Here is a 16,714-nt window from a genome sequence, read left to right on the forward strand (position 1 = left end):
TTTATTTGCGAATGAATATGAACCATATATGTACTAGCAAAGTTACCCTATAACTCAATCTCTTTCCGTCAATCCTTTTTTGTGGCTAGGAAGAAAAAGTGATTTACTGAAATAAGCATTAAGTATACAACTGAATTGGTCAGTCATAAAATGTCTACAGAGCAATGGCAATTTACTTGACTGTCATGGTTCTGACTTCTTTCATTTCTTTGAATAAAACATCTATAAAGCTTGTTTTATAAATTAAAGCTTTGCTATTTTTAACCTAATCAGAATATAAATCACCTGGTTGATTATGGGCTTGAGTAGTCATAATATGTCCACCTCTAGTCGGGGCAGCAAGTGCTATACCCTGTAATAAAATAATTTAATCAATATTTTCTATCTTTCCAAATTTTGTGTATCTCTATCTAACTATCTTAGACTGGTACATTTTTATTTATCTGAAAATTGTACGATATTTTTAAATTCATATCTGCGTGCCTGCCTATCTATCTATCTATCTAACCTTCTATCTATCCATCTATCTTAAAAAATATTTATCATCTATCTGACTTTCTAACTATTAAATTGCTACCTATCTATCTATCTACCTGAGTTGCTGGCTGGCTAACAGGGATTCTGTCCCCCAGATATGTGGGGTATCTGCCCCCCAGCTGTGGGAACTATTTATCTATCTACCTGAGTAGCTGGCTGGCTGACAGGGACTCTGTCCCCCAGATATGTAGGGTATCTACCCCCCAGCTGTGGGAACTATCTATTTATCTACCTGAGTGGCTGGCTGGCTAACAGGGATTCTGTCCCCCAGATATGTGGAGTATCTGCCCCCCAGCTGTGGGAACTATCTATCTATCTACCTGAGTGGCTGGCTGGCTGACCGGGACTCTGTCCCCCAAATAAGTGGGGTATCTGCCCCCCAGCTGTGGAAACCCAACAAGGCCGCCATGATGACGTTCTTGCATGTAGAGCTGGTGTCTGTTGTCAATCTGGTGCTGGTAACTTAAAAAATAATTATTTATTAGCTAAGAATAGTTATTTTTTGCATCGTATTATAGACAGCATTCCGCAGATTGAAAACCAGTTTTGTTAGCACTAGGGATGGGAATCCGTCGAATTTTTGGGCCGGATTCGGATTCCGGATTCTGAAGGAATCCGTCAAAAAAAGTGACGGATTCTTGCGGATTCCGGATTCTTATTTTTGGCGGATTCCGGATTCGGATTCCGGATTCTAGCAGTATTTATAAAGGCCGTCCGTCACAGAGGGATAGCTTTTTTCGTTAATTTATCACTATGTTACTTGGTTGAAGCCTTGATTTGTTTAGTGTTGACTTCCAGCATAACTTAAACATTTACATCACATTAGTAATTATTAAAATTTGTTATGTAGAAATTTTTTTTTTGATCTTTGCCTTCAAACAGAGGGAGTTGTAAGAAAAGACGATAATTTTAGCCTACCAATTTAGAATCCGGAATCCGCTATAAAAAACGGATTCCGGATCCGGATTCGGATTCCAAAATTGGCCGAAAATTGGGCGGATTCCGGATTCCGGATTCGGATTCCGGATCCGGATTCCCATCACTAGTTAGCACCGAGGAGCATAAGAACAGTGCTAACAAAACTGGTATAGGTAAATTTTATGATTTTTTTATTTTAATATGCGTAGAAAGTTGTCTGTAATACGATGCTATACATGATATTTTAATATGGCTGAGAACCGGTTTTAATCAAGTGGATATTAATCGGTATCGAAGCTTTACTGGAAAGGGATATAATAATTTCACAACCTTAATATCAAGTAAAGTAAAATTTTTTTAAAAGTTTAGGGGCTTCCCTCCATATAATGAATTGGAACCAAAAATTACATTATATAGGTAAAGTAGTAATGTTTGTTGTCTGAAGCTAAAGATATCGGAAAATACTAGTCCGAATTAGTTTTACGTTTTAGGGAAGCTTTACAAATGACTTTTTTTGGCTATTTTCACCTGCCCTGCCCTAGAGTCTAAAGGCGAAGCTACAAGTAATCATAAAGGATTTTAATGGTTAGATGCAAATACTATTTAATTTAGGTGCAATATCCCTGTAGCATTTACCTGATGAGATGCTGAGCTGCCTGATTATCCCTGTGCAGCTGGTGGTGGCTGTCAATTAGAATCTGCGGCGGCGGCTGTGCTATAGCATGCGGATGATGGTTCAACCCGGGGGATGTGAGTTCGCGTCCAGCAGCCTGGATTATGTCACGCTGGGCTGGTGACATGACCTGAAAAAACATTTTTGATCAAACTTTTGAGAAAGAAAAATGTATTTTATATAATATTAGGTTGGGTTAACTCTCAAGTGAATATTAACTGAGTAGGTAACACGAAGGGATAAAATAAGGCCTCTTAGGGATAGGATTCTAAAGAATCATTGGACAAGAAATATGGGGTATAGTCCTTTCCACGACATCCCTCCATAAGGAGCGATTCTTCGTATTTTTTACAGTAGCTTTTCTCCTATTTCTAGCCCCTGCGGGGGGCTCTAACCCTGCGGGGCCAATTACCTAACCTTGTGGGGCAATCACCTAACACAATATAACCTAACCTAACCTAAAATAACCTATAAAAAGCCATTTTAAAAATACGAAGAATCGCTCCTTATGGAGGGATGTCGTGGAAAGGACTATACTCGAAATATGTTTAAGTGAAAGCAACATTATCATGTAATGATTTTTAAAAATTTATAAATGAATAAAATTAGATAGTGGAAATATGGAATAATAATAGGGTGCATGTGTATTAAGAAATTTAAGTTTATAAAAGATGCATGGATAACAAACAAAGGATCTACTGCACTGTGGGCTACAATTGAATCAAGACAAAAGTAAGTGCCGAGCCCTGGGACCTATGTAGGGTGAAAATAGACATCAATCCTTGATGATTCCAGGTGGAGACAAAATATTTCAGCGGGGTCTTTTGGTTTTTTTTCAATTTAAAGTTCTGAAAAAAAATTGAAAAAAATATGAAAATCTTTAATAAAAAACAAACAAAAAATAATTTTCAATATTTTTTTTCACAAAAAGATACAAACAACTTATATAAATACTATAAGCTTTAAAAAAATCACAATTTTCAAATTTAGACTTTCAATAAAAAGATTTGTAGAAAAAACCTAACAACAAATTCTAACATATTTCTGATCAACATAGCAATAAAACATCTTTTGCAGAATCTTTATCATCAAAAATAAATAGCACTTACTAAAGACTTTTTTTCATTTAAACTTATACTTTTCACATTAATTAACTTTAAAGATTGATTTTTTTAAAAAGAAAGGTTGCGTGATTTTTTTATTCATAATTAATTGCCTAATTTTGAGATTCAGATAAAAAACTTTACTGCTTTATATCATGGGATACTCTACTAGCAGCGGCTATGCCTCTAGAGGCATATGAGGCCCTTAGGTTGGGGGGGAAGACGAACCCTCCCTTATAATTACAGTTTTTTTAATGAAAAAGTTAAAAACATTTATTTTTGAGAGTTAATTCTCTTGGGATAGTGATGGTACCCTTCCCCAAAATAGTAATAAACCTTACCAGGACATATAAGAAGCTACCATGTAAAGGAGAACCATATTGGTTCAGTGGTTAGTGAGATCCCTTGGTGCACAAAGACTCTCATAGAACCTGTTACTTTATTATAAAGATACATATATACACAGAAACTCTACAATCAGAGTATGTCTGTTTGTTCATCCGTCTGTATAAAAATATTACAGAATATATTTATTTGGTACTAGCGGCTACGCCCCTAGAGGCCTTTAGGGGCACTTGAGAGGGGAAGAAGTGGTTGAATTCTACAACTAGATTTTTATTTTAGACTTAAAAAGAAAAAGTTAATTTTTGTGTGTGAAATGGGGTCCTTTTTTAGGGGTTGATTTCTCCTAGGATGGTGGAGGTACCCTCCCAAAAAAAGTTATAAAACTTCCAAGAACCAATGAGAAGCTACATAGAAAAAAAAGAACCATTGATCATTGTTAATTACTATTCAGGGATCTAAAGGGATAAGACAATGACCGCTAAATTGATTTACATTCCCAAATATGATACATGGATAACCCTTCTGTATGTTTCAGTTAATGGTTGAAACGTTGGGCACTTAATTTAATAATCCAACCAAACAAAAATCGCAACAAGTCCCCTAAGTAGTTAAGGCAACGAATAACAAATTGCTATATTAAACTATGGGGACTAGTGTAATAAACAGTCCATTGTCCCATCTCGCTCTGATTAATATATCTTTGAATCTGTATATTACACTTGCTATTTTCTTTATTTGTATTATTTTAAACTTAACAGCTTCACTAATTATGGATGTTGTCTTTTTCCCTTGTTAAATCCAATTACCTAATTCTGGATATTCTTTGAGGTTGATAATTACAATTATATTTTATTAAATGGAAAAAGAACAATTTAATCAAAATTCAAGATAAAAATTATTTTATCACTAGCGGTTTTGCCCCTAGAGGCATCTAGGGGCCCTTGATAAGTGGGGGGAAGTTGACACCTCCCCTACTTTCAGTTATAGTATGTAAAAGAAAAAGTTTTTTTTTAAATGTTGGGTAGGAACTCATTTTTTTCTAAACTCAAAACTTCTCAGGACCATGAAAAGCTGGAACCAAAAGGAGAACTACATCAGTTAAGCGGTTACAAAGAATCTTCGGTACCGACAGACACCCTCACACACACACACACACACAAACAGACAGACACAGAAACTGTTACTTTTATATAAGGATTAATAGACACTAAACTACTCCTTAATATGTTGATCCTATCAGTCTAAAAGATAGGTCAATAAAGAAGAACTAAATTGGTCCAGTGGTTAGCAAGAACTTTAGGCACAGACAGAAAAAACACACAGACATCCTATCTTTTTTATACAGGGATATAACTTTTAAACAATAGGAAAATTTTTTTTTCCAGATGATATTTCTCTCCCTGCTTTAAAGCACTATTTATGATACAAAATAGATTGATGTCTGTTTGTCCATCTTTCTGATGCTTAAGAACTAATATGGTTCTTTTTTTACTTTACTATGTAGCTTCTCATTGGTCCTTGGAAGGTTCATAACTTTTTTTGAGAAAGAGAAGAGAAATCGCCCCTTAAAAAAGGACCACAACAAACAAACAAAACTTTTCCTTTTTAAGTCTAAAATAAAAATATAGTTGTAGAATTAAACCCCTTATTTCCCTCTTAAGTGCCCCTAAAGGCCTCTAAGGGCGTAGCCGCTTTAGCAAAAAAAATATATTCTGTATTGTTTTTATACAGACGGATGAACAAACAGACATACTCTGATTGTAGAGTTTCTGTGTATATATGTATCTTTATAATAAAGTAACAGGTTCTATGTGAGTCTTTGTGCACCAAGGGATCTCACTAACCACTGAACCAATATGGTTCTCCTTTACATGGTAGCTTCTTATATGTCCTGGTAAGGTTTATTACTATTTTGGGGAAATGTACCATCACTATCCCAAGAGAATTAAATGTTTTTAACTAAAAAACTGTAATTGTAAGGGGGGTTCGACTTCCCCCCCAACCCAATGGCCTCATATGCCTCTAGAGGCGTAGCCGCTGCTAGTAGATTATCAATTAATATAAAGTAGTAAAGTTTTTTATCTGAATCTCAAAATTAGGCAATTAATTATGAATAAAAAAATCACGCAACCTTTCTTTTTAAAAAATTCAATCTTTAAAGTTAATTAATGTGAAAAGTATAAGTTTAAATGAAAAAAAGTCTTTAGTAAGTGCTATTTATTTTTGATGATAAAGATTTTGCAAAAGATGTTTTATTGCTATGTTGATCAGAAATATGTTAGAATTTGTTGTTAGGTTTTTTCTACAAATCTTTTTATTGAAAGTCTAAATTTGAAAATTGTGATTTTTTTAAAGCTTATAGTATTTATATAAGTTGTTTGAATCTTTTTGTGAAAAAAAATATTGAAAATTATTTTTTGTTTGTTTTTTATTAAAGATTTTCATATTTTTTTCAATTTTTTTTCAGAACTTAAAATTGAAAAAAAACCAAAAGACCCCGCTGAAATATTTTGTCTCCACCTGGAATCATCAAGGATTGATGTCTATTTTCACCCTACATAGGTCCCAGGGCTCGGCACTTACTTTTGTCTTGATTCAATTGTAGCCCACAGTGACTGCAGTTCACGGTAAAATATTGCTGGTAAGCAATATTTCCAAAAATCTATGAAAAAAACCTATTTTACGCGTTTTTTCTTCAGTGAAGCTTTCCCTGTGCATAATTGGATCTTGGCTATTCTAGATTATTTGTAGGCCTTCTTATGCCGCATAAAATGGTGTGCGGGTATGATCTTTACGTTCAGCCGTTTGGCAGCTAGCAGCCTTTAAAATTCATAGATTTTTGGAAATATTGCTTACCAGCAATATTTTACCGTGAATTGCAGTAGATCCCAAACAAATACACAGACAGATAGATAGACATATGGATGGACAGATGAATATTGACAAATAGTAGACATATTATTACCTCGTGGTGCCTAGGAGTATGAACATTACGGCTTGGTTGCTTGTTAATTTGGGATTGCATAACAGTTCGTTGTGCTGTTATAACCTACAAAAAATACTTTGTTTAAAATTATGAAACATTAGGTAGGTACCTATTTAAAATATTTATCTTATTTTTGATACAAATTTAAACTTTAAAAGATCTCTGTTCAATAGTTATGCCATTCTGCAATAAAACTTCTCCATGACCATTATGTAAAAAATGAGCAAAAATCAGAAATCTATCATTTCTATTTCACCTCAATGGGGACGGATTATCAACTTATTTATAGAGTACCTAACTATGGATAATAATACAAAACAAACCTCATTGGCACGTTGCATAATTTCATTGCCCGCCTGGCGGGACATGATTACGTCGCGGTTAGCCGCCATCGCGTCCCGGTTGGCGGTTAGAATTTCCTGTCCAGTGGTCTGGCGGACTGAGGCGGCTGTCGGTCGCATATGCTTGTTTATCTCGCGGTTTTGTACTAAAAATTGGAACATGTTTGTTAGGATATAAAAGTTGGAAAGAATTTTAATGTTAGAGGGAGATTTGAAATATGCATCAAATTTTAAGGATTTTTTATAAAATTCGTTTTTTGTATAATTCTTTATCTAAAAGCGAAAATACAATTTAAGTTACTTAATTTTGACATCTGTGATTGGTGGATTGAAAACTATCTGCGCTCTGATTGGAGAAGCTTAAGTGTCGCACATCATTCAACCAATTAGAGCGCAGGTAGTTTCTAATCCACCTATCCTATTGGTCAAAATTAATTAACTTAAATTGTATTTCCGCTTTTAGATAAAGAATTATACAAAAAACGAATTTTATAAAAAATCCTTAAAATTTGATGCAGAGTTCAAATCTCCCCCTAAAATTAAAATTCCTTCCAACTTATATATCCTAATGTTTATACCTATGATAAAATAAAAATATATTTTGGGAAGTTGTTACTTATGATCCCGAAACAACTAAAACTATAGACAATTGCTTTTTAGGGAAGAATCTTATCAGGGTAGTTTTATGCTATTTTCAAAAGTTAAAAAAAGAGTACTACCCGTTCTACCCTACCCAGAAAGAAAACAGCAAGAGAAATTCTCAAAGAAGATATTTTTTTATTATATTACTAAAACGGAATCTCATATTGACCAAATCCCTTAATCAGTAAAGTCCTAAACATTTCAGGCATAATGGTAATATTGTCCTTTGAAAAAAATATAATTCTTAATGACCGAAAAATATATAAATATGCAAACCTGGTATAGAAGTGGGAGTCATCATTTGGTTACCAACCCTCATAGGTGTACCTATAAATATCACTAATATCAGAAATTTATTTAAGAAACGCGCGATAAATAGGAAAAATTTTGCCATGTAACGCAATTCTTGTAACTCTGAAGAAATTAAGTATTCCTCATTTTATATAGACCTTTCATTTTCTGATCTATTGATCTGCATACCGAAACTGTGCTGTAAGCCGTAAAGGATCGGAGCTATCTCCATTTAAAGTTATGTTGTTAAAATGATGACCTTGTAATTTGGTATTATTCAATTTATAATAAAAAATGAAGCTTTTTGGAAAAACCTTTTTAAGGCATAATTTATTATAAAACTAGAATATATTTCTTTCTAATTTAAATGAAGAAATTAAGATACTGATGAATAATTTATGACAGGGGTAAGTGGGTTAAATTAGCCAATACTTTATACATAACTAGCGGCTTCGCCCCTAAAGGCCTCTAGTGGCATTTAAATGTTTTTTTTATTTTAGACATCTAATTTGAGAAATAATTTGTCTATGTTATCAGCTGTTAAAGTCATGTCTCTACGCAGCTTTGGAGGGTGGTGGTAACCTCCCCCAAAATAGTTTTAAACCTTCCCGGGACCTATGAGAAGCTACCCTGTAAAGGAGAACCCGATCGGTTCAGCGGTTAGCGAGATCCTTCAGTACAGACACAAAGACAAACAGACAAACATCCTGTTACTTTAGTATAAGGATAAAAAACACACTGTATCAATCTATCAATCTAACTACCTGGTTTTCCGTGTTCTTCGGCCTTAACAGAGTTAACGCTGCTACACCGAGCTTCTAGTTTATTTGGAGTCATCATATCATTCCTAATAAATAATGGATATAAACTTAACTGTATTAAATTCTATTTTTGGTAACACTTTATAGATATGCGACAACTAATACTAATAATTTTGTAACCTACACTAGGTACAGTTTTTTGAAAGATATTTCCCCTATCTCGCTTCGAAACCGATAAATATTCGGTAAAAAATTAAGTCTAGCATCGTGAATTATTTCCAGTTTTCTACGAATATAAAAATACACAATTATAGGATTAAAACCAGTTTTTTTAGCCCCGAGATGCCGAATGCACGGGATAAAAAACTGGCTTTAATCTTTCAATTGTTCATTTTATATCCGCCGAAAGCTATTTATAATACGATGCGAGAAATAACTATTATTTATCTGTAGGTATATCTATGTTTTTTTGTTCTACAAACAAATTTAACTTTCTTAGTAGAAAATACCTACATGTTATAAGCAATACCATGCGTACTGAAGGTAGGTGTAATGAGTTTATCAACAATTTGACACCCCCCCCCCCCCCCTAAAACTAGATATTTTTTTCAGTCTACCGGGGTTCATCCCCCCCCCCCCCCACCCCTGGCGAATCGTTTACTATGTTGATGCATTTATTTTCCATAAAAAAATAAGAATAAAATATCCATTGCTTTCCTGGCGTCGTGTGGCTGAGCATCTTTATTAATCCCATTCTCGGGGTGGTGACTTTCATTACTTGCACGTCCATCTGGTACCTTTCCATCTACACAAAAATAAATTCGTAGATATATAGATAAATATTCAGACAATTTACCTCTAGGTACCTTATAAAGCACAGAAGATTTAAAATAAAAAGAAAATAAGAAAAGTTTTCTTTGTTTCATTATTACATTAGGTTATATTGGATTAGGTTATTTTGGGTACTGGGATGACAACATCCATAATAGCGAAACCCTAAAACGGTAGGACAAACGAACATTAACAATTGAAGAGTGCCAGAATTGAATAAGCAGAATATTAATGCATAAGTCTAAACAAAAACTATTTAAATAGATTCTGTTTTAGAACATACTTACATTTTAGGACTTAATTTTAACTTGTAATAGGAATCATTATCAGCATGTTTTAAATGGACGTACGAACTTTCTAGGAACGATTATAGAGTTGCTATGCTTCTAAATCGTACTTAATTGTTAAAGAAATCATCATGCAAAGTTTGAAATCGATAGGAAGAAAAAACAGCTTAAATTAACGAAAAGAGCTAGCTTAGCATTAAAAATTAGATTGAATAATGATACCTTGCATACCAATGCTGGAAGAATCATCGTGTTGGAGAGATGTAATTGGAAACAGAAAGGATTTTGTATCTGTAGCCAAATAATATTTTTATTACTTGACATTTATCGAAAATTCCTTAAACAGCCCCAATACATTTATCAAGCCTTACTGAAAACTACGACTAATTCGGATCCGAAATTTCAGAAATCTTTAGCTTCAGACCTTAATACGTTAGGTATATCATAGGATTATAAAAAATTTCAAAATTGAAAAAAATTCCTAAGATTAGTGGCATGATTTTCAATTCCATAACAGAAGCAACAAAATTTTTGGATCAAAAATATTTAATTTTCACATGCAAAGAATACAAATGTTTATTACAGCTGACGTTGAAAAGACAAAACTGCCCTTTCTTACTGAAATGTGAACACTTTTAACCAAAAATGTGGTCGGTCCAGAAAGGTTTCAATATCAAATATTATTCCTGGTGTCACAACGACAGCTGTGGGTTTATTGTTGGTTTTATTGTTTGGTGATCCGTCTTTTTCTGCCCTTCTAACAAATAAAAGGAGAAATTAAAAATCAACAGAAAATATAAATATGTAATTTAATACATTTTGGAATCCAAACATGACGAAAGAGGACTATCCACGAACGAGAGCATATGATTCTAAGTACCTTGCAGCATTGATCCTAAGTATTTTCTTTCAGAATATAATTGGTCACCATATATCATTAATGTGTTGACGAGAAAATTTATGTTTCACCATATTTTTTTTAGGTAGGTATTTTAATTGATTTTGAAAACTTTTATGAAGCTAATTCTTTTAATAAAATAAAAATTTGATGATACATATGCGAATACTCGTGTTATATAGATTGTAAATTAATCCATATTAGCATTAATTTAAACATACATATGATATATAGTAAATGTGCTTTTAACTTTTTTTTTATTTTTATCATTTGACAACATGGACAATTAAAGACACCCCGAACTCAACAAAATGTTTGATAGAATTTTGACTAAAAAACCTGAACATTTTTTTACTTTTCTTCAACTTGAAGTGGTGAAACATAAATTTTCTCGTCAATATATTAATTATTAGTTGTGACCTATTATATTCTGAAAGAAAATACTTAGGATCAATGCTGGAAGGTACTTAGAATCACGTGCTCTTGTTCGTGGATAGTCCTCTTTTAAAGAGTTTTATTATGTTTAACATTAGTTTAAAGAATTCTAGTGGACAAACAAACACAATTTGTTTATCATTATAACTGGAGGAAACAAATTATCTAGAATAGCAAGGGATCTAAAGGGATAAGACTATGGAAAATAAATTGATGTATATTCTCAAATATCAAAGATTGAATATTTTACATAAAAAGAACTTACCTTAATAAACAATTCGAAGATAATTTATGTTTGGTGAGATTACTGGATGTTGTCGCGGCATAATCACATCTGTCACAGAGAAATCTGACACCCTCGTGTTTATACCTGGATAGATAGATAGATAATTATTACTAGTTGTGGCATAATCACATCTGTCACACAGAAATCTGAAACCCTCGTGTTTATACCTGGATAGATAGATAGATAATTATTACTAGTTGTGGCATAATCACATCTGTCACACAGAAATCTGAAACCCTCGTGTTTATACCTGGATAGATAGATAGATAATTATTACTAGTTGTGGCATAATCACATCTGTCACACAGAAATCTGAAACCCTCGTGTTTATACCTGGATAGACAGATTGGATAAATGAGATGTAATAAGGGGGAGGGGGGTGTTTTTTTTCAACTTTTTATTCGATTTAGGGAAAAAAGACCTATCAAGGATTACTCATGCCAAGTTTCATATCGAAATTCGTATTCTAAGTGTCACTTGCGCACTGATTACGAGATGGTTGCACTCACTAAAAGACAACCACCATTGTGATAGACAGACATTCAATCGGAGAAATAGAAAACAAATATGTATAGTATATAAGTAGGTAGTAAAAGTATTTTAGTTAGATGGAGTCAAACTTTTTAAAAATCTAACAAGAACAAAATACTCTAAGTATGCAAAGTAGTCGAGCTATGCAGCATGCTGCTTACCTAACATGTTGTCTGAGACTGGACATAGTGGTGGCCTCAAATGTACAGTGGCTGCACGCATGTCTAATACCGTCATGCTTGTTCCTACGAGAGAAAAAATATTATTCAGATATGTTAAAACAATGGACGATAAATTGATACACATCTCCGATAATTATGAACAAAATTACCCCTTACCCATAGCAGATTAAACATATTGGTTGAAAAGTTTGGATACTTAATAATATTAAACAAACCACGAAAAGATGCTTATAAAACTTTGGGTACCAGTGGAATTTACAGTTTTAATGTAAGCTACAAATAAAAGAGTATGTACAATAACAGCTGTCCGACAATCGATTCTTTGATTGAACGACTTTTATTAAGCTTAAAATAAGCTGTATTATCCCCCAAAACCCACAGCCGCATCGTTAATTATAGAATGTTAATAAAACTTTGGGAACCAGTGAAATTGACAGTCTAATATGTCCCCCCCTTTCTCCCTGTATTTTTAGTAGCGAAGCTACTCTCAAATTTGAAATGTCCGTCTGTCTGTATGTCTGAAACGTTTTGGAGGAAACGTGATTTTCTCGGCTCCTATAAAAGATAGAAGTCTGAAACTTTTTGACAACATTTAAGGAGCATAATTAATTATAAAACATTTTAGCAGGTTTATGGCTATTATTATATTTTTTTAATTTTCCCCATATCTTTGGTGTTTATGGTCATCCTTGTTTATTAACTTAAATGTCACCCACCTGACATGCTTGACTAGATCTGATGGTAAAGTGGAAGCATAATCGCATTCGTTGCAGGGATATCTCACTCCTAAAATAAATAATTATATTGGATTCATATATTAACATATAGATGTCGAATAGCTAGATAACTGCAAAAGTGTAAAGTTTAAAAATAATTTTGTGTAGCTGCACCTTCAGAGATCTTATTGGATAAGGCAATGACGTACAACATATCTACATTAATGATGAACAAAATTACTTAATAAATAGATAAAATTTTAGGTGGAAAGGTTAGTACACGAAAACTTTTCAGAGGCCAATCATGAATCATCTTTTGACTCGAGGGACACAAGGGGCAACCCCAAATTTTTTTGAAATATATTTGATTTCACTTCTCACCCATACCAAATTTAAACCTAAAAAAAAACCTCCAAAAAAAAACGTTTGAAACCTCTGAAAAAATTAAAACCCTCCCTAATCTTAGAATAACCTCTTTTTTGAGATTTTGTATCCCCAACCCCAACCGCCAACCCTGGTACCTAGACGTTGAAGGTTTGAAACCTTGCAACAAAATGTAAATTTATATTATTGAAATGTTTTTACCTTCATGCTTTGACATCTTATGTAATTTAAGATTGTTCGTTGTTGACCCATTATATTCACATTGGTCGCATGGATAAACCTTCCCCTCGTGCTTTACTCGCCTAATCACAGATATAATACTACAGATCAAGATCTAGAGACATTACCTTCGTGTTTAGACATCTTATGCTTAGTAAGATTGCTTGATGTTGAACCCAGATACTCACAAACGTCACAAGGAAAGACTTTCCCCTCGTGCTTTACACGCCTAAGAGATAGATAGAGGATAGCTAGAGAAGAGGATAGAAAGAAGATTGCAAGACTAAATCTAAAATTTAACAGATATAATAGGTGTCATGTTAAAATAAGGATAGGAAAATGAGAAGAAGAAAAAAATATTTTGCCACTTAAAAATTGTTAGGTATTAATGCAAGAAAAATGTAGGATCTTTTTTTAAAGAATTCTACGAAGTAATCAATAAACAAAATATGCTTCAGTTAAGGGAGATAAATAAATATTATATGAAAAGTAATGCGGCAAAATTGTTGTTCTTTAATGCAATATCCCAAACTTTAGCCAATTTTTAAAAAAAGATGTAAATACAGAATCATAAAAAAAAACCTTTATAACATGGTCCATGGATATATCAAAAGAAAAGGAAAGAAAAAACAAGACGAATGATTTTCATTGAAAGTTTCTTTTTACATTTAAGTTTTGGGATAGGGTTATACAATCTCCCCTAGATGCTAGGGGCACAGCCACTAATATGATTAAAATAGAGAGATAATTCCTACACTTTCCTATAATAATAACAAAATAGCTAACACAGAAATAGATAGAAATGACAGAAGAATTAAGAAAAGTAATTAGGGAAAAAAACAGAGTAATAAAACAAAATAAGTATAGAATTCAATTATTTTCCAATCATAAGTAGAAACTTCGTTCATACAAAAATATTAACTTCAGGTAATCAGGGCTACTACACCAACAATAAAAATAACAATTTCTTTGACGTTATTATCCAATTTCATACCAAAGCCTTTTATAAGATCTTAATTAATGCAACAACAAAATGATAGTTTTCACCGATATCTAATAAAATATCTAAAATGAACAAAACAAATTAATACCTAAAACAACCATTAATACAAACTAATTACAATTTGTCGTAATTATCTTAGGCACGTTTAAAGTTATCTAATGATAATAAAATTAAATAGTCATTGACAGAGATACATCTATGGGAGATAAATCAAGCTTTTCCGGAATTCAAAAAGAACAAAATTCTTCCCAATACTATTATTTTATCTTTTTGAGAAACCCATAACAGCAATTCATTTTATATTTAAGCAAAATAGTTTTTTTACCCAGATAAAATATTAATCCTCAAAAAATTTTTACCCAGATGAAATATTAATCCTCAAAAAATTCTTGAGTACTTAAAAATTAATTGAGAAAGATTTATTTATCATGCATAAACTTTCCCTATAGTCCTGAGGTGGGTTCTTAAAAAAAACAGCAGAATTCTACAAATCCAAATTTATGACAGATATACCTATTATGCTATTATTATACAGTTTACAATTTATGAAAATTTTAAATCTAATAGGTATGGAAGTTTTTTTCTACAAAATTCATTTTGGTGATTCAGCTACTCTAAGAAAAGATTTGCAGAATTAATTTTTTTTAGGAACCTAGGACATCTAATAAAGAAGATTGTTTACCTATGATGTTTCATGCTTGAGGCTTTGACTGCAACAAAATTACATTGATCACACTGTCTCAGTTTCTTGGGCTAGGCAGTATCAGTGTTATTTTCTCCTTTTTTAAAAAGCGAAGCTTTTCTATAATTAGGGATGGTCCGTCCGTCCGTAACGGATAGCTTTTTTCGTTAGAATTGTCCTATCGATTTCAAACTTTGCATGATGATTCCTGTAGTAGTTAGGTACGATTTAGAAAGCGTAGCAACTCTATAATCGTTACCAGAAAGTCCGTGCGTCTATTTTAAACGAGTTGATTTTTAACAACCAAGTTATACTTGCTTGATTCACTTCACTAAAAGACTGATAACCTTTAAAACTTGATAACAAATATTTGATAACCAACATTTTTAAATTGAATTTTCTTTTTATACTTTGTATTGATACCTAAATAGCTTTGAGATTATTTTGTATATGTTTGTGCATCCATAAAAAAAAAGATAAAAAAAAGAAAAGGAAAAGAAAAGAAAAAGAAAAAACCTAAAAAAAAACCCAAAAAAAAACAACAAAAAAAACAACAAAAAAACAAACAAAAAAAAACAAAAAAAAACAAAAGAAAAACAAAAAAAACAAAAAAAAAACAAAAAAAACTAAAAAAAACCATAAAAAAACAAAAAAAAAATAAAAACAAAAAAAAGGATGCTTTAGTGTTTCTTATATTGTGATTTGAAATTAAATGTGATTTTGTTGTACTCAATTTTTCAAGGACACCTTTGCAGGGCCACCCTTATAAGGTTTTTAGTAAACCTTCGTCTTAGGGGAAAAAAAGAGTACTTTAACTTGTATTAGGATGGCAGCGGAAAAAGTAAAAGATCCCTGCCTAGTGTGCAATGAAACTGTTGCCAGAAAGACGGGAGGAGTCCAATGTAATTTTTGCGAACTCTGGGCACATCCAAAATGTGTTAAAGTTAGTGTGCAACACCTAAAGGCATTAGCTGAACAGCCTGGCATGACATGGACCTGTGAATGTTGTCGCACTTTATCAATGAAACTTCAAAAACAGATACAAGCACTAAACCGCAATCAACAACTACTGGACGAGAGGATAACTAAAAATACAAATGCTATTGCTGATAACAAAAACAGTATTACAAGCTTAAATAAAAAAGTTGAGAATATTGACAAGGACGTGATTGTTAATAACAGCGTAGCAAAGTTCAGTGAGGAGTTAAAGGAGAGGAAAAAGAAAGAATATAATGTAATCCTACACCAGTTTGAAGAACCACCAAATACCCTTGACACTGGTTTTGAAAAAAAGGAATGGGACATTGTACAAGCAATTCAACTTTTTAAATCAATTCAATGTCCATGTACCAGTAATGATATCAAGTTTGTCTTCAGACTAAAAAGCAACAATAGTGAAGATATGAGCACTAGACCACTTTTAGTTGGTTTTCGAAGCACAGATAGAAGAAACAAAGTTCTCTCAAATGCTTACAAACTAGCTGAAATGGAATCCAACGTCAGTATCATACCTGATCTCACACCTTTACAAAGAGATGAAGAAAAAAAACTTAGAGAAAAGGCCATGGAATTGAATGAAAACATGGAAATGGAGGAAAGTTTAAACTGGGAATGGAGGCTGGTGGGCATGAAAGGCGAAAAAACGCTAATAAAATCACGGAAA

The 16,714-nt window shown here is 32.7% G+C and overlaps 2 protein-coding genes across 4 annotated transcripts in view; one reads left to right on the top strand and one right to left on the bottom strand.

The window, feature by feature from the left end:
• LOC145334694 (uncharacterized) overlaps positions 1-16,714 on the bottom strand; it is a 28,291-nt gene that overhangs the window by 3,294 nt on the left and 8,283 nt on the right. For 2 of the 3 annotated variants that reach the window (XM_080180269.1, XM_080180267.1), the window contains exons 10-24: positions 15,052-15,122; positions 13,349-13,449; positions 12,764-12,833; positions 12,027-12,110; positions 11,314-11,418; positions 10,402-10,472; positions 9,938-10,006; positions 9,312-9,402; positions 8,601-8,680; positions 7,822-7,872; positions 6,886-7,049; positions 6,542-6,625; positions 2,092-2,258; positions 858-999; positions 286-352 (exon numbers count right to left, since the gene is read on the bottom strand). In XM_080180269.1, coding sequence (XP_080036395.1) covers positions 286-352; positions 858-999; positions 2,092-2,258; positions 6,542-6,625; positions 6,886-7,049; positions 7,822-7,872; positions 8,601-8,680; positions 9,312-9,402; positions 9,938-10,006; positions 10,402-10,472; positions 11,314-11,418; positions 12,027-12,110; positions 12,764-12,833; positions 13,349-13,449; positions 15,052-15,122 — 1,417 coding nt within the window. Of the gene's footprint in view, positions 1-285; positions 353-857; positions 1,000-2,091; positions 2,259-6,541; positions 6,626-6,885; positions 7,050-7,821; positions 7,873-8,600; positions 8,681-9,311; positions 9,403-9,937; positions 10,007-10,401; positions 10,473-11,313; positions 11,419-12,026; positions 12,111-12,763; positions 12,834-13,348; positions 13,450-13,494; positions 13,596-15,051; positions 15,123-16,714 lie in introns of all 3 variants that reach the window. The other variant, XM_080180268.1, reaches the window with a different exon arrangement.
• LOC145334698 (monoglyceride lipase-like) overlaps positions 15,361-16,714 on the top strand; it is a 166,571-nt gene continuing 165,217 nt past the window's right edge. The window contains exon 1 of the mRNA XM_080180275.1: positions 15,361-15,386. The gene's annotated coding sequence lies outside the window, so the exon portion shown is untranslated. The remainder of the gene's footprint in view (positions 15,387-16,714) is intronic.

The sequence above is a fragment of the Acartia tonsa genome, chromosome 12 (assembly GCF_053477335.1).
Source record: "Acartia tonsa isolate MP-2025a chromosome 12, ASM5347733v1, whole genome shotgun sequence".
Classification (NCBI taxonomy): Eukaryota; Metazoa; Arthropoda; class Copepoda; order Calanoida; family Acartiidae; genus Acartia; species Acartia tonsa.